This window comes from Lagopus leucura, unplaced genomic scaffold (assembly GCF_019238085.1).
Source record: "Lagopus leucura isolate 7727_CA_CO unplaced genomic scaffold, USGS_WTPT01 Super-Scaffold_100021, whole genome shotgun sequence".
Lineage (NCBI taxonomy): Eukaryota > Metazoa > Chordata > Aves > Galliformes > Phasianidae > Lagopus > Lagopus leucura.
In genome coordinates, this window is record NW_024962274.1 from 1,415,391 (window position 1) to 1,438,804 (window position 23,414).

Below are 23,414 nucleotides of genomic sequence, written 5' to 3' on the forward strand. Positions count from 1 at the left end.
GTAGAGCAAATAGGATTATGGTTGTGCATTAATTATAAACCAATTAGCCCCCTTGTTTTTAGACAAGGCCTACTTTATAAAAATCAGGTGAAGGGATTTCTGGCATATATTACTTACCAAAGCTTTGTTAACATCTCACCACCTTTAATCCCTCTCTGTTCTTACTTGTATTTAGTAATCTATCTGAATTAGCAGTGGTGTGACCCATTCTCTGCAGAGGCCAGACTGCCAGCTTATAGAAATTACTGAAACAAGGCGCCAAAGTAATGTAAGGACAAATGCCTCCTCGTACAGATTGGCATGAACACTGGAGGCAGCATTTGAGCGTAATATTGACTAATTATTTAACCGTGAGTGGCAGCTCTGAACATTGTGTTCTTTTTGCTTCGCTTCCCGCATTTACTGTGAATCTAATTACTAAGGGAGCAAGTATTTCTTCTCAGGTCGCTGAAAACACAGCAGCTAGCTTTGGGAAAGTGCATGGGATGCAAAGTGGAGGCAGCAGCAGACTGTGTGCCAGCTAGTTCTTGTACTAGCGCTAGTACTGGTGTGTAAGCACTGCTACTCGCAGAGTAGGGAGAGTGTTTGCAGGTGTTTGCAGGAATCTGGTCTCAGAACCCAAAAGTTGCTGACAGGGGAAAAATAGATCTTGGACTAAATATGCACTTGAAATGAGTGGCTTTGATTATCGGGAATATGACTTTGTGTTGTTGTTGTTCTTGTCCACCGAGCTTGACTTTTTAGTGATAATTCTATATGTGATATGAACAAGAAAGTGTCCTAGCTGCATGCACTTCAGCAGGGGTCACATGAATCAGGGGGTACGACCCTTAAGAGGGGTGTAAGCTTCTGACATTCACTTTCTGTACAAAAGTGAGGTATTGACACAGGCTGCCCAGGAAGGTGGGGGAGTCATCATCCCTGGAGGCATTCGAGAACAGTGGAGATGTGGCATTGAGTGACGTGGTCTAGAGCAGTCACAGACATAGGTTGATGGTTGTACTGGTGGATCTTACTGGTTTTACACCTTAGTGGGTCTGTGAAAATCTCCATGCTATAGAGGGAAGCTTTCTGAATTTGAAGGAATATGTGTGTACAGTAGTAATCTGGAGCCACAGAACAAGAGGAAAAATCCTTCAACTAAATGCCTCGTAGAAGGCTTTGGTCCTTGCGCTCATTCAGGGAGCTCTGCGAGCAGCTGAATGACAGTAGGTGCCCTAGCAATGGAACAAAGCTTGCTGGCTTGCTGACCAGACCCTGCAATCCAGGCTTCACACACCTATGCTTCCCTGGCAGATTAGCCATCAGTTGTGGCAGGGTAAGGACGTCGCTGGGTAAAAAACACCACATTGCTCTGCCTTGAGGTGCATTCTTGGAGGCTGGAGTCATGTGCAGTATAAATATATCCTCTCACCCTTTCATCTGGAGTCAGATGATGCCAGGCTATTATATTGAATGCTGCGTTGTAGTCTGTACGCTGAGGATGACTTTGTGAATGATACTTTTTTCCACAATATATTAGGCGGAAATCCCCTAGCTCTAAATCAGGGTGTTAATGCCAACCATATCTCTTACTTCCTTTCCATTAAGCTTTATTGAGTTAGTTAAGATTGCTTCTTGCTGACTTTTCTCTGGGAGAAATGTACTGGCTGTTTTTCTTGAAAGTGCCCACTGGGTGATTTTAACTACAGAGGTTATTGAGACATGCCAGGACCAAGATGTCAAGGTTGGCCTTGAGCTTCTGTCTCTGTACTGTTGGAAAATTTATTTCTCAAGTAAAACAACTGCCAAAAACCCATTAGATAACTTGATGTTTTTTGTTGCTGGTTATTTCCAAACTCTGCTGCAGGGCTCAGATCCCAAAAATCACTTATAATAAACTTGCAGTTGCTTTGTTTGTTTGTTTTAATTTAAGGTACATTTTCTGCAAACACAAAGCTGCACTGCTCTCTCTTTGCCCTTGATGCTGAGTTGGTTGTGCATATTAATTAAGGGCCAATTGGAAGAGCAAGTGCAGAGCGGTGCAAAATGTGACTGAGCACATGTGCTGTGCTGCAGTCTGCAGTGTTCTGTGTTGCACCACTTTTTGATGGGATTTGAAAAATTACAGGTGAAAACATACTCTTCCTTTATTAACCACTATTATGAAAACCATATGGCTTAAACTGAGAAATAAATTGCACCTGGCATGTATCAACCTACCATGTCTCTATAAATGAAGATCATTTTTTAAGTGTAGACTAAAGGGGAAATGAAGGTGGCTTAGTGTTGTTCACACAAATATTTGAGGAGATGCTGGCACTGCCTTACGTTTTTAAGGTCATGCCACAGGGTTGCTGGGGGATGATGCAGTACTGTACAGTAAGTTTCTATAGGAATGTTGATGTACTGATGTCCACGCGCATTCAACTCTTTATATTCCCTCATAAAATCAGAATCATAATCGTTCTTGTATGTGTAGAGCTCAGCACGTGATACAGAACATGAATCTGTGCGGTGTATTTGCATATTGGCATGCTGCTGCTGTGCTGCTGAGCAAAGATCAAGATGAGACCTTGACCATCCTTGCCTGCCTTGTCATGGAAGAATGCATGCTGTCACATTCTGTAAGATTCTCTGGGTTTTAGAAATCTTCCTACCTCAAAGCAGCCTAGTTGCTGTTACCCAGAGTCAAGGAGGAATTAGGCTTTTGATGCACTATTTGGTATTGCTTTGTGCTATGTGTGGTTTTTAGCACTATGAAGGTGGCATCATTGAAGTCATGGTCCCTCTTAAAGGTGGGACCCTGGAGCAGGTGAGAACCACAGGGCTGGTTTGCCCTGGAAATGGCATGAGTTTCCTGTTCTCTAGAGGGTATTGTGAGTACAAGCACTCTGGACACACAGGATTTGTGTTGTTACCAGGAAAATGAAATGCTTCTTCCTCATTCTCCAGAATTAATTGCATTTTAATAGGTCTTCAAATGCATGCTGTTTTCCTCTGTCTTGGGACAAAGATGTCTGTTTCACACTCTCTCAAAGTCACTTCCACATTTGTTCTCTTTTGGAGCTGTACAGGCTTGCTAAGTATTTCCTCCCTGCTGCTTCTTGAGTTTGATTAAGGCCCTGTTGATGCTGAAGGGCATTTGACAAGACCCACAGCCTCAGGGTGCAGGTAGGGCTTGGGACCAGCCTCCACCTCGCTTTTGTCTGCCTTCTTGTGCATCGAGGTGCTCCAGCATGGGCAGCATCCCAGATGCAGAGTGAGATCTCACTTCCTATCACCACCTCACCCAGCTGCCACTGCCAGAGAGCCGCTTCGATCGAGCAGCCACCGCCAGCCTAGCATCAACTGGGAGCTAAAAATAATGCGGCGTCAGAAAAAAAAAAAAGCAACATCTAAATATAAATCTGTAATGCCTCAGTGGGGAGCATTGCATTTCCTAATCATTCAGTCAAATTGTCTAAAGATTGATTAATACTGGAAAGCTTTTTGTTTCCACCTTGGTCACCAGTGCCTTCTTCCCCTAGCACTTTCTTGGGAAGGCAGAGGTTTTCCTTTCTTTCTGTCTGGGTTCTCTAGCAGCCCACCCCATGCTTGTGCACCTTTGCTACAAAGCTGCAGAGAATTACTTCTCAGTGAAGAGCACATCTGGGCAAGAGGAGGGGTCCGGAGGGCACAGTTCCCATGAAGTCAGACTCGCACCACCTGGGCTTGCCACCCACAGGTTGAATGAAACGACATGCAGACATCAAGAAAATGGCAGGAGTGTTTTTCCCCAGCCCATCATCTGGCTGCCTTTGAAAATCAAAGGCTGGAGAGATTTCTTCCCTCAGCAACACGTGCGAAGCAATCGTGCTCCATTGTTGCCGGCAGATTTGTTTTTGCGCACTTCAGACAGGAAGAACGGCACTCGTGGGGCGAAGAAACTGGCAGAGCGCGAGCGAGGTGGGAAGAGAGGAAGGAGCCAGCAAGTGGCAAAGAAATCTGCCATGGCTTCGCCACGTTCCCTAGCAACTCGCGCCCTGGAGAGTCTCTTGCGATGTCTCCTCTTTATCAGCGCAGCTGCATGCCATGTACTAGCCTTGCCGCGGTCTGCCTCGCGCTATTTTGGGTTTAAAAACCGAAGCGTGTGATTGCAGTGCTGTCATAGGCATAAGGACTTTGGATTGCTCTCTTGCACAGATGGGAGCAATTCACAGGGAGGGCTGGGAAAGTGACTTTCTGTTCTTGCTTGAATGTTGTCTGGTACTGGCTAGTAAATAGCACCTTGTGGCTTAAAGATGTCGATCAGAGAGCTCCCTCACCATGCGTTTTCCCCGTAAGGCAGCATTGCAGGGATGGGCTTACATGGATGCTTCTGGAATAACTTCATGCCTTGCCAGCCACTGCAGACACATGTGGGTCTTTGCATAACAGACACATGGTACTTTTTTGCTGTCTGGGGCACCTCTGTTGATTTACCAAATGCTTCTCTGCTTGCTGTTTCTCTGCTCCTGGCCAGGCTTGCTGCGCCCTGTGACATTCCAATGGGGATTCATCACTGAGTGCCAGATGAGCATTCCTAGGAACCTGGACAAAACCCTCCATTTGTGTAACACAAGCTTACAGCCCACGAGGTTGGGTCCTCTGGATGTGAGCTACCTAGCGTACTTGGAATTTAAGGTGGAGATGGAACATTCTGGAACTGGTAAAAGGACAGGCACTGTGCCCGTTTATGGCCCAGCTTCTTTGTCTTGCAAGTTCTGAGCAAAACTTCTTTGATTTAGAGTCTGGAACAAAGCTATAAAACAACTTCACACATGAGCTTCCTTTCTGGTAAGCAACTTCAGCCCTGAAGATGATCCATAGGACCTTCAGCTGGCTTTGCTCAACTCCATGCAGAACCTGTCACAACTGTTATCACAGTCAGAGAAGCATAAACAATAAGGCTAGAGCTCACATGAAGATTTGTCTGCTGTTCAGAGACAGGATCAGCTCTGCCTGAGCCATTCTTCAGAAATATTTGCTCCTACTCAGAAAAACCTCTGTGATGGAAATTACAGCTTCTCTACAGTCTCTTCCAGCACTTTGCTGTCCTCACTTTTGCTCCAAGGGGAAACTGACCCCTCAAAAGGAGCAGGAAGAAGCCCTGAAGCCCAGGTTGGTCTGAGCTGAGAAATAGTAGCAGGAGTTCATGAAAGCCCACATGAGAGGGGGGCACCATGGCTAGCAAAAGAGGCATGAACTAAGTAAGCATTAGAGTATCTATCACCTGCAAGGAAGCAGGTTTCAATCACCCATATCCCCAGAGAGAGCGGGGTCTTAGCCTGTAGGGCTTGCTTTTGGTCTGGGAGCCTGGGAGCAGGTTTTCTCCGTGTTGCCCTTGTTGACTCAAATAGTGCCTCTCAGCCGATGTACACCTGAGTACATTGCTCACTTTGGCACCCTGAGCCAGACCCTCTGCTGCTGTGTAAATCAGCGAGTTCCCTAGAGCGGCTCTGATTTGCACTGTCTGAAAGTCTAGCCCATCCTTTACAAGTAAATTCTGTAAGCAGAATTATATATATCTCTTTGTTTTTCCCCTTCAGCCTTTGCTCAGTCAACCTGCGAGCTGCTTAATCATTAACAAACAGAAGGGGCCTGCTGCTGTTGTTGTGGTTGAACAGGACATGAAAACGTTTCACGGACAAAGCAATCTTTTTAGTGCATCAAAGTGGTCCAGACACGATGCTGTGTCCTGCCACAGCCGTCGGCCTCCTCAGCTCTAATTGCACACGCCACCGCCTCTTTCAGTTCACTCTAGTCTGCTCAAAGTACTGCTTGACCAATTAGCGAGATAAGTTCGTCTCTAGCCCAGGAGGGATGTGGACAGCCTTCTTCGCTGCATCTCTGTACATGGAGGAATGTTTTGACAGCTAAACATGGATCTTGTTGAGCTGTCAGTTCTGCTAACTCTCTCAAGTGTCTCTTATTTATTGAGTCATCAGGCTCTTCCTGACCTCCTCAAAGTCAACCCCAGCCTGGCACGAAAGACGGCGCAGAAATACAGCTAGAGCATGGCCTTCTGAGCAGGGCGAGTTTCTTCAAGCATTTGATGCCTTGAACAGCGCAGATCATTAGGTCTGTAAGTCAGTGCAACGGCTGTGCCCTCAGGCTGACAGCAGTCTTAGAGGCTGCAGCTGGGAAAATTCAGATTCCTTCCCTTAGTGCACAGCCTGTTTGGCTGCCAAGATCTTGGGGTTATTTAAGAGGCCAGTGGCAAAGCAGGGGACCAGACAAAATGGTCTGAATCCAAGGAGCCCTGTATCCCCTTCTGGCTCCAGCACTGAGCTGTGAATTTCTTCTCCTTGCTCTTCATTCTGAACTCCTTGCTCTTCATTCATTCTGAATCTGGCTTGGAGGCCATAGGTACTTGTGCAGTGCAGAGCATAATCACCACATAAAAGTATGTATGAGCTTACCTTTGGGAGTACTTTGATCACAGAGTAGTTTTGCTGGACACATGGTGGATATGGGATCACATGGTAGATGCAGCAGGGGAAGCCAAGGGGAATGTGTACCATTTGAACCCCAAATAGACCTTCTTTGTGGGAGCCAGGTGAGGCTGAGGTGCACTGCTGTGATCTGAGTGTTCCCTGCTACTCCAGCAAAACCCTGTGTGTGTATGTCCAGAAGCATCCCATAGGCTGAAACTATAAGGGGTTTTGGTTAGCATTGGATAGTTCTTGTATGGGCAAACTGGTTCAGTAAAATCAAGCTGAAGCTGATACCTCACATTTGCTCTTGCTTTCCTGCTTGTTCCCTGTTCTGAAAATGCTGTTAGTCCATCCTTCCATTTCATCCTGCTCTACTGCACGTTCGTCCTCCATAAAACACTCTCCTTCATGGACTGACTGCCTGCAACTTGCTCTGTGTGGGCTTTTCCCAGCCCTGGAATTCCTAGCCAGCTTGCACTTTCTTCCTCTCCTCCAACACTAGGGTCTGTGTCAAGTCCCCTACTGCACTCTGCTTTCTGATTATCTTTCTGCTTTTTGTCAACACATCTCTCTTGCCTTTGAAGTTCTGCCTTTTAAAACTGTTATTTTGGTGTTGGAAAAAGTTATTTTTTTCCCCTGGCTCCCTCCTCACATTGTGAAAGTCCTCACTCTAGCTCTGACCTTGACCTCACAGCTCCCGAGGCTCTGCTCCAATGACCCTCTTCTCCCTCTGCCAGCAGGATCACAACAGCACAGCCAGCTCACATCTTCACTCCTGTGCCTGCAGGTTGCAAGGACAAGCTTGAGACCTTTTGAATATTTAATACTCGCGGTGAAACACCCTGCAGCATTTTCCAATAGCCCATAGGCCCTTCTTCTTTGCCTCCCTGGCATAATTTGACCACCACATGGGACATGCAGGGTCCTCAGCCTGTGGTTCTGTCCAAGGGCAAATTGATCCTTGGTTCCCACCTCCCACCAACTGTGGGAAATTCCTGAGCACGGACAGTGTTTCAAGGGTGACTTGAGGCTTTTATCTGAGTAATACTTAACTGCCCTGGACTGTACTACAGAGAATTATGACTTTGTTGAGAAATTTCTACTGCTGTGAGCCAAATGAAAGATCATTTTCACAAGTACATTGGGCGAAATAAATGATAATCTAGATGACAGGCATTTGCCCTGGCCTTTTTCCCCAAGAGCAGTATGGAATTTGGCACTGCTTTGTTCTGAAAATGTTATTTCTGATTATCCTGGGCTAATTGATACTAAAGCATACACAGGTCCCTTCTAGAGCAGCACTCAGGCTATTGATATTCACGAGGGGCTGCAGTCTTTTGATCTCTCCTGCTTCTTTTCTCCTCTATTACTCCCTCTGCTCCCAGTGAGGATGTTCAGTCTCACCTTTTTCCTTGCTTCCAATGTGTCATAGCTTCTGCCTGACAGGGCATATGCAAGTACATCTAATGCCTTGCTGCTATACACTTTCCCTGTCCCTAACATGAGCAAAAAGCATTATATCTGCCAGAAACCTGTCTGCTTCTGATAGACATCTCTGTTTCACCAAAAGTGAGAGGGATCTTTGAAAAGCTTTTAATTGCCAGTCATTATTATCAACTGCAGTCAGGTAATTTTGTCATAGGTTGGTCCAGAGATGCAGAGAGGCCGGGGCTTGCTGGCTGGTGGTGTCAGTGAACCACTGAGAGCTACTGATCATGTACAGTGAGATTGTTCTTCATGAATTAAATTGGAAATGGTCATTGCAAATGGTGCTTGACACGATGTTTGATGACTGGGATTCAGGCAAACTCGAGGTACCTGGAGAGGGCTCTTCATGTGGAGAATTAATAAATTTAAATGCCATAAAGCTGTAGTATAATGCCATTCAGCAACAAAGCCGTCCACGTGGATGGTATGAAATACAGAGATGCTGTAATTGAAGTAGAAATTAGAGAATGAATTCTGTTCTTTTCTGCGTTACTTATTGTCTTGAGCCCTATCACTACCATTTTAATACTCTTCTCTACAATCTTTTACCACAGCATCTAAAGTGTAAGCAAATGAGTTCTCCTTTGATTTTGAAGAATTAGTCTTCTCATTATTATTATTGATTTTAGAATAGCAGTCTTCTCATTATTACTTGCAAATTCTCTTCTCCATCGCTAGAAACAGTGTCATTTTGGATAGGTTTGATCACACTCGAAGCACGGTTCAGCTGAGGGGTGAGACAGTTGTATGGCCTGGGCAGCATCCAGATGTTTGGACTGTTTGTCAGGTTTCAGCCTCCTCTCCCTTCATTCAGTCACATGAGAGGCTGAAAGTCAAGTGAATGCTCATACTCAGTGCTCACCCTCTCTGATGTCTTTGGAGCTCCCCATCTGCTTTCCAAAGGAAATACTCATACTGCTAAAGGGCTTGGTATCATACAGTAGCTATTTCAAGAAACAGAGTCTTGCAGACCTAAAAGAAAAACAGTAAACTCTCTTAAAAAGAAAGCAGCTGCACAGGAGGAAAAGAGAACAAGTATCTGGGATCAGAACATGAGTAAAATAGAAAAATTTTCTTGTTCTGACAAAAGAAAGTCATTTCTGAGACCAGCAGGAATATAATTTGCTTTTGCCACAGTATTGTTTTAGCTAATGTTATTCTTATAGCTTTTATTTATATAACAAAACACCTCCTGGGCAGTGGGGCATGTTGGGAGAGCTGTGTTTCTTTTGAAGACAATCTTACAAGACAAAACGTAGGCACATGTGAGTGGAAGAGGACACAACTTGGCAACCTAAGATAATTAACAATAGTCATAATTTGTACTCATTCAGCATCTTTCATTCAAGGATCTCAAAGCATTTTGTAATCATGAGTTCATTGAGACTCTCAAGCTCTCTTGAGACAGCCAAACGTTATGAAGAGCATTTAAAACAGCAGGGTGCAGGATCAGACTGGTTAAGAATATTGCTGAGGATAAATTTCAGGAATCCTGCCCTCCAATCCTGTAGATGATGAACCAAGTGCCTGCTCCAGCCTAAGAATCTTTTTTTTTTTTTTTTTTTACTGTAATTTATACATAAATATAATCTTTCAATGTTAAGCAAAATATGTAGTCTTCATTTAAGTCACTGCTGCCCTGGGAAGTGTAATGGCCCATGTCACAATTGACTAAAACTGAGACTACAGATAGTGGGTTAAATGCATTTGGTTAACCATTTGTTTGCTGTTATAGTTTTCACATGAAAAAAACTTAGATTGAAACCTGTCTTGATGATGGAAAGTGATGTGATTTTAACTTTCTTTGTGTATTAAAACAGAAACCCATTTGCATATTTTAAGTATCTTTTCTAGCATATTCAGGCATCTGGCAAGGAAGCTATATTTAAACTGTTAATACAGTATGAATGCAAGTTTCACATGCAAAATTAGTCCCATTAAAATGGTGAGATTTATTTTTCTTTTGAAACAAGCGATGCCCCAGCACTTCTGTTTTTGTTACCTGATAAAGCACTGCAGCTGGGACAGCCAATTTTTTTCAGGAGGCGACGAACCTGAACCGCAGAGCAGGTGGTGCTCATGGCCCAGGCACCCCGTCAAACCCCCGTCACCGCATGCGGAATGGCGGTGAGCTCCCTCGTCGCTGCGGTGCACCGGGGAAGGAAGGCAGCGCACCATGGGGTTGTGCCCGCCTGCGGTCTGGTGTCGTTCTTCATTGTCTGTAGGAATGGTTGAGCCTTTGTGAAATGCTTTGCAAATGAAAAAGTGAAGACGGAGCCAATCTCACTTAACTCCTTGTGTTGTAGGGTTGCTTCTGGAAAGGGACGTTTTGGAAGGCATGTAGTGAGTCTCAGTGTTTTTATTGTGGCAGTGAAGTGTCCAAGCAAGTTATGTACTGTGTGAGCAAACGTCTTTTTTTATGGTTATGAATTTTGGAGCGTTCTCACTTTCACCAGGTGCTTTCCTACTTGTCCATTGAGATAGGAATGTGGCTTGGTTGGTTTGGAAGCTCATGAGCCCTCTTAGAGGAGCCGCTCACTGTGACCAGAGTTGCCCACATCTTTCAATAGTAGCCACCTGGATTTACAGAAGAGAGTTCTGTACGTCATGTCCTCAGGCAAGAAGCCCTACATGGCACTAAATATCCTGAGGTGTATAGCCACCAAGAAGTGAATTCATGCCCATCCCAAGCACTTCCCCATGCTTATAGCTGAGGCTTTGAGACTCTCTTCTTCTATGGATTCTTACAGTTCCTACTCTAAAATGCAGATTTTGACCTGCTGATAGCAGTAAATATAATGTTTAACTAATTAATATTTTGAAGGCAGCCAGTGGAAGCCCACCTTATAATGGCATAAAAACAAGGGGAGTTGATAAGTGTGCCATGTTTAGTGCACGTGGTCTTACAAGGTCTTACATCCAAAAACTTAGGGCTAACACAATGCATTCTCCTTATCCACATATTCACATAGTGGTGATGCTTCATTCCCCCTCTCAACAATACCATCCAGCTTGCACCTTGAATTCGTGGCTGAAATGTGCCCTACCAAAGTAAGTGGGGTTAACAGGAGAAAGAAAACAAAACAAAAAAGCAACAACAAAAACAACGCACTATTCTTTTTGTATGAGATAAGCCTTGACAAGTAAAGAGTATTTACGTAATGATAGAGCTAAGAGGCCCCAAGCAAGATCAGGCACTGCTGCAATTGTTTCTTTATATACATTTCAGCAGCAATGGGACATTAAAATGTAGCATTTTATAGGCGTTCTTATTTGAAATGTAGTTTAAATCTGCTGTTTCCTGAGATAACATGTCAAATACGTATTACTTGGGGATTTGTTTGTTTTGCATTTTCTAATTAGAAATAGCCAGTGTTGCTCCATAAAAGTCTAGCTCATCTCCTGTTAACCCTGAGTATTGTAAACAAGCCACAGTGTCCAGCAGAAACAGTGGCTGCCCGCAATAGAAGTGGAAGCTGTCATTTAACACAGTCATGCTCAGCGCGCCAGCTCGTGTTGTTTACAGCTCATCCAACTTCTGCAACACCTAGCAGAGACAACCAGCTCTTCCAGGTTCAAATCATAAGTGATAATGTGAAGAACAGCAAGAAAAGCTATTTAGTATATTTGCATATAAGAGAATGCAAACAATCCAAGGACGAAACAGTCATGCTTGTTTATTAGTGTGCTTGAACATTACTAAAAGACATCACAGAAGCTTGGAGAACTTTGTAAGCACTGAATAATTGACAGAGAAATATCATTAAGCCCGTTTTTCTGAGTGCTTAGTGTGTGTGTGTATATATGGTGATTCTATTTAATTCATTGTCAATATACAGAAGCCAACACTTTGTTTTCATGACTACAAGCTAAAAGCTGGCTTCCAGATACTCAAAACAAGCATTCTGGCTCTATTCTCTTGATTTTACAGACAAGATATCTCCCCTTCCACCTGTCTGCATCCCTAAAAGGGACTTTTTGCCAAAATTGCAGGCTGTGTGCTTAGAACAGAAATATTTAATTTACTATTATTATTATTGCACATATTTTGTGTAACGTTGTCACAAGAGATTGTTGAAAATCGGAGCTTAGCAGGATTTGAATAAGACTGGGAATGTGCATGGATAACCAAGTGAGGATAGAGTTACAATAATGAAGTTTAAAAATAAAGAAAAATATCCTCTAGAGCTTTGGAGTAGTTACAAAACTGCCCTGTTTCAAAGCATGCCACTGTTTAATAAATGAGGGCTCTGCTGCCAGAGCTGCCCGCTCTGGATTACTGGTTTGCTCTGGGAAGTGGTGGCTGTGGGGGCGCTGATGGTTTGCCCCACTCTGGCCCATCCCAGGGGAGGCCACTCTCCCAGCTGCCCAAAAACTTGTAATTTCAGGCCGTTCGTGGGTTGCAGAGGTTGGTGGACATCCCCTCTTTCAGGGCAGCTTCTTTGGAGGGACTTGAATTATTCTCCGAGCAGGAGTGAACCCAGGAATGTGCGTGTGGCAGGAATCTAGGCAGCATCGTCTTTTCAGGAATCTGTATGTACTCAGGCAGCTGTGACTTTTCACTGGGAAAATAAATCAAGAATTAAAATATTTTTTTTCCAGCGCATCTCCTCTGTAAGAGGGTTCAGTTGGCCTTAATTATAGACTGAATTACAGCTGCAGGCAATCGTTATTTCTTTGGGAGCTCAACTCGTTGGAGAGATGCGGCACCATGCTGAATTTTTTGGTCTCAAAGTTTGCGATTGTTTTGGACAGTCAATAACTTAAATGAAAAAGCATGGTCTTTGTCAGGCCACTGAATAAGAAATGAGCAAAGATGTTCTTTAACTGTTTATTTAACTGACGACGAGTTCTGGTGAGTGAAGTGAAAGGAAAGTGCTAACTTCATGCAGATGAACAAGTAGAAAAAAATGAAATGGAAAGTAAGTATCAGTGTGAGATGTTTCTGGCTGCTTTTCAATTCCAAATTGGGCTAATTCTACCTTCTGAAAAGAAGATAATTTCCACGTTTCTGTAATTGGGAACACATAATTGAAGTGATTTTCTCTCCGAGAGAAGAAACTTGTGCAGCATTTGCAAATGGACAAGAAAAAATGACCGCATACAGTGTACTCTGAATGATGGTGCATTCATGGTAGCATCATCTTCAGATGTCTTTGCAGATTTTGTACTGGGATTTTTACCCGTTTGGGTGAAAATTTGTATGTGGACGGGGAAAGTTCATGCTGGAGAATGCAGTCCACTCCCTCCAGAGCTCCTTCTGTCTGGGCAGCCAGAGCTCCAGAGGCAGCTGCTTACCAATGAGGTCTGGAGTACAGAGCACATACCAGAGAAGCGCTGAAGAAAGTTTCAACTCCATGTACCAAAATAATTGTGCAGCAATTTCACGTGACTGCTTCTTTTGACCTGGCTTTTTAGGAACTGAACTTTAATGAGGAAGATGAATCAGATGTTGTTGCACTGCTTGGAGTGGCACAAGCGATTAACTCACTTCCTTTTGTTTGTAACATGAAGATATTTTCTGCCATGGAGTTTAACCCTAGGAATGCTGGCAGTTCCTAGTCCATCTATTTGTAAATGCATACACATCTGCAAACACAACTGCATTTGTCATGCTTTACCCAAAGCTGCTCCATATTTGATGGGAATAGTGAAAAATAGTACTCAAGTGCTTCTGAAGCATGGTCCCTCTTTGCAGAGCAGAGCTCTTTTCCATTTTCACGGGCCACTTTATAATCTCTGATGTTGCTAGGATGCTCAGAGGATCTGGGAGGCCGCTCAGCACAGAGCACAGCTTTGAGCTCTCTGTGTCCCAGGCGCAGTGTACACTGAAGCATTGTAGAGAAGAGAGAATGCATGAAGATGATTGTGGCAGATTAGGCAGTAAATTGTATTTCTAGACAGCCTTGATCATGGTACAGATCGGGAGAAAACAGAGGAAGTTTAATAAACAACAACACAACTGTTCTGTAAGGAAAGCCAGAATTGTATTTTTACCCTGGCCTAACAAAGGAGGAGGAAGGAAACTGTTTTGCTGAAACAAGCATTCTAGATCCACTAAAGATACACTTCTCTATGTTTGTGTGTGCGTGTGCCCCGGCAAACTCAACAGCATGTTCATATGTACGAACTGCATTTTCCTGGAGGCACATAGTCAGCATGTGCCATGCAAGGAGAAAAAATATGTGCCTAGCATTGCTTAAATGCTGGTCAAAAAAGCGTAGCATTTTAGTCAAAATAAGTTAAAATGTCTCCTAACATTGTGGTTGGTGTGTGTTGTTTTTGCTGATGTTGAATACTGGATAAGAAATCTGCCCAATCTGGAAAAGTGCAACGTAGATAAAATATGAGAGCAGCCTTTTTATTGCGTGCGAGGATACATGGTTTCCCAAACTAGAGAAAGTCTGCAGATATTGATATTTCATTTTAAATGGCACAGCCAGAGCCCTTCCTGAAACAGACACGAGCAGCCTCCTGCTCCAGAGATGTGGCGACTGGTGTGAAGGAGCAGCACAGACCCCACAGCCATGCCATCCTCTGTGATTCCTTCGCAGGACAGCACTGGTCATTCATTCCATTCTGCCTGGAAACTGAAAGAGGATGAAATGATATTTTAAGTTGCCCAGATGCTAAACTGATTTTTCAAGCTAATAAATCCTTGGCTGCTCTTGCTGTGTTAAAATGTATGTTCAGGCAAGATTCATGGTCAGCTCACAGGAACAAGAGAGCAAAGGAAAATATGTGGTTCTTCCAAGATTAAATGCTTTGTATTTGGCAGCCTTAATTGCTTTATTAATGAAACTTTTTTTTTTCATGGCTACGTTATTTATTATTTCTAGTGAAGCAATTGTCAATTAGCCTTCTAAAAACAGCCACAAAAGACCAAGGGCAACTGGTGCTGTTGGGTTAAGTACCTGGCTCTGAGATTTGTTAAGTGAATGACCTTATCTATACCAAAATGAAATATCCCACAGAGGTGGCACTTATATGTCTTTGAAAGCAAATGTAAGTCCTGTGCACCATACAGGCTTGTCTCTCCATTTGAAAAAATAAGTTGTGGTAACCCAAACACGGTGTGGTTGCTTTTGTGCAAGAGCATTTGTTGAGCTATGTGTAGACATTCAAGATTAGCAGATGCTCAGCAACTTGCTCAGAACAACTGCTGGGCATATAGAAATCCTGGACAAGTGCATAAACGAGGAGGTTCCAGGAGAACCATGCCACCCAATTCATTTGTGCACTGCTGCTCCATTAGAGAGCAAGTGATAGGCAGCAGCCTGTACAACTGCCCTATTGTGAGTGCACAGCAAATCCAGCACTTCCAAGAAGCGCCGTCGTGCTACTGCACTCATGGGTGCTGCATGTGTGAGGGAGGTCAGGTCAACAGGAAAGAGAGGTGATGGAACACAGCTTAGCACAGGCCCTAGAAAAATAAATATGACGAGGTCAGGAACATGCAAGTGTTTGGTTTCGCGGAGTGGATGATTGAAGTATTATTGCTAAGCAGTGTTTGGAGACCTTCTCTACAATGATTGATGTCTCATTTGAAATTCTCTCTTGCCTGAAAGGAAAAAAGAATAAGAGTATTTAGTTAATTCTCTTGCAGTGTTTTAAAGTTGCTGTTCTCTGCTGAATGTGACTGGCTCTGTAAGAATTCATCATGTCAGGTGTATTCCATATAAGCTGGATAGAGGTGTACTGTTTTTCCAATGATCTTACTTTTTCTTCCCTTTTAAATAGGTAAAGAGCATGAAAAAGTGCTTACTTGTAGACTATCACTCAGAAGTTTCTTATGTGAGGTCCGATCTTTGATGAAGATAGAGATTAATCAATTAAATCCCTTCCTTTATTCAAATACTTCGTTTCATAAATAAGTTAGTTTTCACATGTGGGTCTTTCAAGAAAGCAGTGCACAGAAGGAAAACTGATGTCAGCATGTTTTTAATCCTGAAATGACCGAGTTTCTCACTGCAGACACCAAACTTAGCTTCTTCTAAGAAACTCTTAGGCATGTGACTATTTCTGTGCTTCTCAAAATACGCCTGTAGTTCTGCTGTTTTCCAGGGAGAAAGCTCACTGAGATGGACTTTAAATATTTTATGCTAGCTGTTAGCACATGAAGGCCAAGAGGTCTCAGTTCTTAAGTGCATACCAAAACCTTTGTATCCCTAGCACTAAAAATGTGCGGGTTAGCTCCTGCTCTTGCAAGTGTTAACAGCAGAATTTGTGTCAAAACAAACAAGAAGAGAACAAAACTAGCAGCTTGGAATTATCTGTCTTTGTCTATACACTCCGCCACTGTAGGAATGATTGTTCTAGCCTCTCTTTTATTGCATTGTTAAATGATGGAAGCTTTTGCCAAATCCAAACTGAAATGCTTCCAAAGTCTTTTTTCGGTGTTGGAAAATGTTTGTATCAAGTTATCCTTGGAATAATATTTCTCCTTTATTTATTACTGTGTGCTACCCAGTGGACACCTAATTATGAGGCACAGAGTTCTTCTCATTCTAATAGGATATGTAGCACTTTGCTGGACATTTTTAGGAGTCCATTTTCATTACATTAAATGGGATGTTTACTTGTGTGAATCTCTTGGGTTTTAAAAAAAGCAAAAAGACAATGAAGTTCAGCACTGAGCAGTCAATAGACTCTTTTACTGTAGGGGAATGCTTTTATACCACATCATAAACTGTTTGTTCTCTTTTTCTTTTTTTTAGAGTGGGTATCCAAGCTCTGGACCCACATCAAGCACTCCTGCCTTCAGGCCTGAAGATGAGCTGGAACATCTGACAAAGAAAATGCTGTATGACATGGAGAATCCTCCCTCTGATGACTACTTTGGTGAGCAGTGCGATGTCACGTTGGATCAGTCTTTCCATAGCCCCTTTCTGTATATACCAGGTTTGGTAATGGGGAGGGAGGCATGACAGCTGAGTGTTAATACAGTGACATTCGTACTGATAGATTTGCTTTCCATGCTTGGGCTGGAAGCGTAATCATCTGTAGGAATTCCTCTGTAATTTCAGCATAAATCTCATGCTCACTTGCTGTATGTTTACAGTCTTTCTGGTTACAAAGTGGAATTTTTCAGGTTTTGGTTCTTTTTGACACCGTCTGTCCCCAGCCTGTAGATTACCAGGGTGAATTCAGGTTTCATGCACTTTCTTGCCCATCTGCCCCATCCCTGTGTTCTCATTGCATCTGCAGAGAACCTGACAATGTAAATGCATTCTGCTCCTGTGTGCTGGCATAGATTAAAAAGAAACCCATTTTGAATCAATCAGGTTGGTTTTATATGGACACCCATTAGCCCAGAACTGGGTCCAACAAATATGAGGAAGATAAATCTGAGCTGATTGAGTCATTATATCTATGTCGTCTTCCTCACCTGCAAAAAGATAATGAGCTGATTTCTTTGGAAAGAGCATATAACTGAATTACCTTAGATTTCTATACATATAAAATATGTGTCTTACCTCTACGTAAAACAAGTGTTGCAGACTGTGAATCCTTCATTAAGGTCAAGAGATTTGGGCACATTTGATACATCCTGCCTGTGTGTTTAGTTTCTTACTAAGCATCAGTGTCCTGTTGTTAGGAAACAAACTGCTTTAATTGATATAGTTAACAGCTAGATTAAGCTATTCATTTTGTCGTTTTTCGCCTTCCTTTATTTCATCATTTCTTAAAAATGTCATTTAGATTGCCCTGTAGGTCTGCTGGTTATAGATTTTGGTTGGACAAAAGCATGTCTGAATTAAAGAAACTTCAGTCGTTTTATTTAATTGGAAAGCAGGAGGAAGCAAGGTCCTAATAAACAAGGATTTTTCAGTGAAAAGAATCTGATTACATGAGAAGGTCAAGATGTTCTCATCAGATAAACATAATTCTGTGACATCCCCATTCTCCATCAGTATCCTCTGCCTTCCATGGTGTCCACCCTTACAGCCAAAATGTCTTCTTTGTAAATGGTGACGGTCATCAAAGCTGATGACTGGCACAGATTTAAGTGTAAGTAAGAATGACTTTCTGAAGACGGGATAACCAGAGAGCATTTTCTGTGTTGCTGCATTTGACTTTGTCTCTGCCCCATACTCATTTGAGTTCACTCTCTAATGTTTTAAAAGAGAAGCAACAACAAGCCAAACAAACATAACATGTACTTAGCTGTTAGTGTGGGCGGGCAAGAAGGAGAAGCCTTTTTCCTGCTCCCTTCAGGCAAACGGCTGAAGCCCTGAAGCATGAGATTTGATTACAGTCATTTTCTTAATGCAGAACTGTAAGTGGCAAGAGCCAGTTCAGGGACTGAAGCCCACTCCATTCTTTCCATAAGCTCCGTAAGTCAGTTGGGTGAGCAGAATATTTGGAAACTCACAGGATCTAAGTTCAGAAGAGACCTTGCCACTATACAGCCCGTTGTCCTACTGGTCCTACTGTCAATTTCTCCCAAAAAGCTTGATTGAATCAGGACTTTAAAAAGCAAAAAAATTTTAAAAAATCTAATCTTTTTATCTTAAAGACTTGAAGCAATGGTGAGTCAACCACCTACCCTGGTAAGCTGTTCTAGTGATTAATTTTCCTCACAGCTCAGAAATTGCTTCCTGAAGTGAAGCTTTAGTTTTGTTTAGCACTTGTATTTATGGAGCTGAAATGCTAGGGTTTTGCAGACTAATAATGTATCACTGAGATGGTTCTGCTCTGTTTGCGAGCGTGGTGCATCAAAAGCTTATTCATCTAAAAGGGATGCATGGCTCAGAGGATTGGAACATAAGGTCTCTCAATGTTAGGTCATCAATTTGGCTATCAGATGGAAGGTCAGACCAATGCCTTGCCAGTAGCTCTTAATTCAGCAGGAGAACAGGAGATGGAAAGGAGCATCCAGATCGTTTGGAAATGTTGCCAATGTTGTTATAAGCAGCAGCATGATCAAAGATAGAGTGATTGTGCATGATGCAAGCTGCTTGGTGAAAATCAAACAACACTAGTCGTCCTTGGGCAGATGATGCTTAATTACAAGCTGCACCTGATGGATCTTCTAATTGACTCAGTCTATACCACTGAAGATCATCTCTGAGTCTCCAGCCTTGGCATTCTTGATGTGCAGATAAACTGTGTGTTGAGCTGAACTCCTCAGCTTTAAGCATGCTGTGCCCCATGCGGCAATTTGGGAAACATAGCCACAACTAATTATATACCTTCCAAGAAAAATACAAAACAAAACTAGCAGTCCTGGGACACAACTGCTTTTTATGGTGGGATAAAATCAAAGAGGTGGTCTGCCCTCATCCCTTTAGGTTTATTCCAGCCCGACCTACTCTCAGAGGAAAATGGTCTCTGGGATCACAGTGGTTGAGGATTTCAGATATGGCAGTGCAGGCTTGGGAGTTTTATACTAATTCTGGCTTTGTCAGAGCTGAAAACCCATCTACTGAGCTGTCAGCCTGGTGCCTCCCCACAACTTTGTGCTCATGTGGAAAGAAGAAATTAAGTGTAGGAGGAAAAAAGGAGTCTTTCAACTTTGGTTAACTGTCTGAACCAGTATCTCTGCCTTTATTCTCCGTTCTTTATTTGTTTAGCATAGTAACATGGATTGTACAAGATTCATATGGCACATTGATCCAATAATCAGAAAAAGGACAAATGGGCAGAGACATTGACTCTGATTTGCATTAAATATCTTCTGCCTGGGGTCTAAATGCCATGGTAATTGTAGCATACCAGATAGCTGTCAGCTAATCACTTTTATTAGTTTGAATTTAGAAAACTGGATTTCAGCATATTAAAAGTTGGTTAAGAACAGATAGGTTTTGAATTGAGGAATCTAATTAACCTTGCTAGAAAGCTGCAAGGCGTTATATTAAGTCATGGAAATAATTTGTTGGAATAATTACATTTGAACTGTCAGACTGGAGAAAGGTCATTTTACTTGCCCTGTCAGCACACTAAGATCTTTTCCATAACCATCTTCCTGCTGCAATTCCACTTTCCTTTTCTCTGGTTTACCAACGAGCCATCTTGTTTCAGCATAGGCAGATGTTCCTGGAGAGGGAGGAGGAGCAAGAGCCTGAAGCCTCTTTGCCCTGGCCATGCCAGCTGGTGCTGCTGGGAGACTGGGTGAGCTGAGTTTGGGAGCCAGCCAGCCAGCACTTCCATCAGGGCTCTGCTCACCACAACACTTCTCTGCAGCTTCCCTGAGTTCAGGTTACTGGAGGTGGTTTCAGAGAGGGGGGAAACTGCTGTAGCCAGGGACTACTCACCAAGGCACACACAGCTGGTAGCATATTATGTCTCATGCTGCATTCCTGAGGAACCAGGGAACATGGTAAGCCAAGAAACAGCATGCTGGAAGCACACTTTGAAGGAGCAAGATCAGTTATTGCCTAGACTCACTACAGCGGCACGATCTGTCACTGGGAAATCCTCTAGCTGGCAGTGGCAAGGCAGTGATTAATCACAGAATTATAATCAGAGAGCATCGTACTTACACAGATGAACAAAAAGAGTGCATTTTTAGGAGTTAAACATACAATTCTGGTAATTCTACTTTCTCAGTTTTGTTGAAAGCCCACTCTATCATACTGCATCTAAGTACCCCAGTCATTGTGCGTATCACCTCCTACCCTCCTGTAGGTTATGGAATGACATACAGAGTGATTTCTCTCTGGAAGTCCTTGACAGATCAGCAAATTGAAGTCTCCTAAGTCTAGGTTACTCTTTACTGCTGATTCAGTTGCTGATCTGTGGTAGCTGGCTGTCTTTAATCTAATCCCTTTTTATTAGAAAGGATTCCCACATGTGTTATGCAGTGTCCGTTAAGGATGCTTTCTCCCTGTCACAGCCCTCTGTATTGCTAAATGTGTGATCACAGATAGGCAAGTTTGAAGAAAATATTTATTGGAGTGGAAATTGATTAAGGATGGGGAAGGAGAAACGAAGATTTGCAGGAGATTAGGATAAATCTATCAAAATATTTTGTTGGCCACCATGGGAAGCTACAGCCTCTGGTTTTGCATTTTTTTTTAATGGAACACGGACCACACAAAGGTCACTACTGTTCTGGACCACAATTTCAAGTATCTTAGAAAGAAAGAACTTCTGGCAGCTTATCAGTCTCTATCACCATGCAGTCAGTGCTGATTAAGACTGGAAAAGTGCCATCAGGGCCCCCCATCTTCTCCTGCTTTCTGGATTATGAGTCACTCCCTACAGCAGGGAGTTTTCCTAACTGGAGGGAAGAAGCATTTTCTGGCATTTTACTGAAGGCACTTAGATCTACCAAAGGAGTTTTACGTCCATGATAGCATAGCAGTTTCCTCTTGTAATGTAGGAATGCACACAGGGAGAAGAGAGGTACAAGAATGATGCTCTTGTACAATAAAGGGGCCTTGATTTGTCTCGGAGCTAACAGTTCAGGAGATGTATTTTTCTTTTATGTGTTTGTCATATGTTCCAGCTTTGACACTGGAAATGATGGTGCTGAGTAGTGTGAAGAGCAAGGCCAACAAACAGGATGCTTGTCTTTTTTTCCTTCTCATCCTGAATCTTAGTGAGACCTTTGGTAGATATTTCACCTCTGCAGACTCCTTTGTTTCCCCTTTCACTCTTTTTGCAGTGCATTCAGTGTTCATGGTCCTTCAGATACAAGCAGTGGTTGTAGGAGTGCATCCTACAGAGAAGCCTTCATCTTCTACAATTTTTTAAGATGCAGCGTCACAATTAAGGTGATTCTATGATCGTATGATTCTGTGTGGGGACGAGACTGCTCACTACGTTGTGCAGGAATGGCTGCCTTCCATTCGTGGCATCTCTGTCTGTTGGCATAGCTCTGTGGGCTAAACAGTTCTACTGTCTATTAAATGAATGCGTTCTGCATTGCATTTGTGTTTTCACCTGGCATTTCTGTAAGAGGCATCCCCTTCCTCTCTGCTCAGGTAGCCTCTTAGTTCTCTGAATTGCCACTAGAAAAGGAAAATGAAAGTCGGTGTATCTTGGTTCTTTGAAAAGGTTACTGTTAAAAGATGCAACTTATTATTAAAAGAGCATAATTGCATTGTGATTTTGCCATGTAATGTGATGCATCATCATGCCTTTTGTTTAAAGACAGGGTTTCTGGTGCAAGATAGCAGGCATTCTCATCTGGACTGCACAACATCTGGATCGGAAAATAGTAGGTTAGATTTTCAACAACGGATGATCCAGCAGTCATTTTCTGTTATGTAACCACTCACAAAAACAGAAAGAACAAACATACAATGCGGACCCTTTTCTGCATTGTAGTTCAGGTTACCATCTTTTGTGCTCAAGCCACATGCTAGCATTTGTGCTCAGGGTACAGCAGCGGGGAGCAGCCTGTGCTGGGAGGTCGTGTTGCAGCACCATCAGCACCCAGCTGCCCTCTTGTGGCATGCCGCAGGGGAAGGCTCCCTCCCTCTGCTCCCCAGGGGCTTTAATTACCCTGGTAATTGGCTTTCAGAGCCTGTTTCTTCAGTCTCACTTCTGTCAGTGCTTGCCACATCCATCTAATTTGCTTTCAGGGAGTCCTGTGGTTGCCAGCATCCTTGCACAGCAACTGCAGGTAGGGTTTGGGCAGTTAATGTACACAGACAGTCTTAATGCAACCTAAAGCTGCCCAATATTTCTACGTGGGGAGTACAAAAGAGGAAACCTGTGAATGGCAGGAGAGCGAAACATACCATGTCTGCGTGCATTTATCTCCAAAGGCACAAGAGAACAGTGCTGTACAGTGGCTGTGAGCTGATTTAAGTTGCTTTTCAGCATTTAAAAGAGTAAAGTGGGTGCAAAAGTTTGGTTCTTCCTGCTGTTGATGTCATCCATGTCCAACCCTGCAGTAATTGTGAGGAAAATGTTTTGGAAAGCCAAGCACCCGTATCTTTTTATGCCAGAGATCTTAGTCTTACAAAGTCTAGAGCATTCATCTCTTAATGAAGATCAAGCAGGCGTAGCCATCAGGAATGAGGGAAGGCTGCAGTCCTGTATGCCTTGAGCACCTGCTACCCACATGTGCCAGGAGGCAGGAGGCTTGTCTTCCTTCTTTGCTTTTCATATCCACGTAGAAGTGGACAAGACTTTGCATTGTGAGTGTTCCTGAAGTACAGAGAGACCAGCGCTGCTTCACAGATGTGGTCTGAACCTTACGTTAAAAATAAAATTACCCATTGTTGCTGTAGGTGATAAAATGCACACTGATGCAGGTAAAAAGCAGCATGACTACCTTGGTGTTTTTAAGTCCCTCATTTAGCTTGAATTGCTGGCAGTCAATCTAGACATATTTTTTTACTTTTAAATAGAACTGATTTGATGCAGAAGTCATTTAATGGAGAATAAGTGCAGAGTAGCAAGCTAGCACTTTTGCAAAGGTATTTCAGTGATCGCCTATGTGCTGTGAAACAAACGTGGGCTTCGGGTCGTGAATGGAATTATTTTTGAAGCAACAGCCAGAAAATGAAAGCTGACAGTTTCCTGGTGTCT

General features: G+C 43.1%; 1 protein-coding gene across 3 annotated transcripts in view; it reads left to right on the forward strand.

Moving 5' to 3' along the window:
* Window positions 1–23,414, forward strand: part of LOC122183869 (LIM domain containing preferred translocation partner in lipoma) — a 303,475-nt gene that overhangs the window by 211,681 nt on the left and 68,380 nt on the right. For all 3 annotated transcript variants that reach the window (XM_042878277.1, XM_042878278.1, XM_042878280.1), the window contains one exon: window positions 16,643–16,766. In XM_042878277.1, coding sequence (XP_042734211.1) covers window positions 16,643–16,766 — 124 coding nt within the window. The remainder of the gene's footprint in view (window positions 1–16,642; window positions 16,767–23,414) is intronic.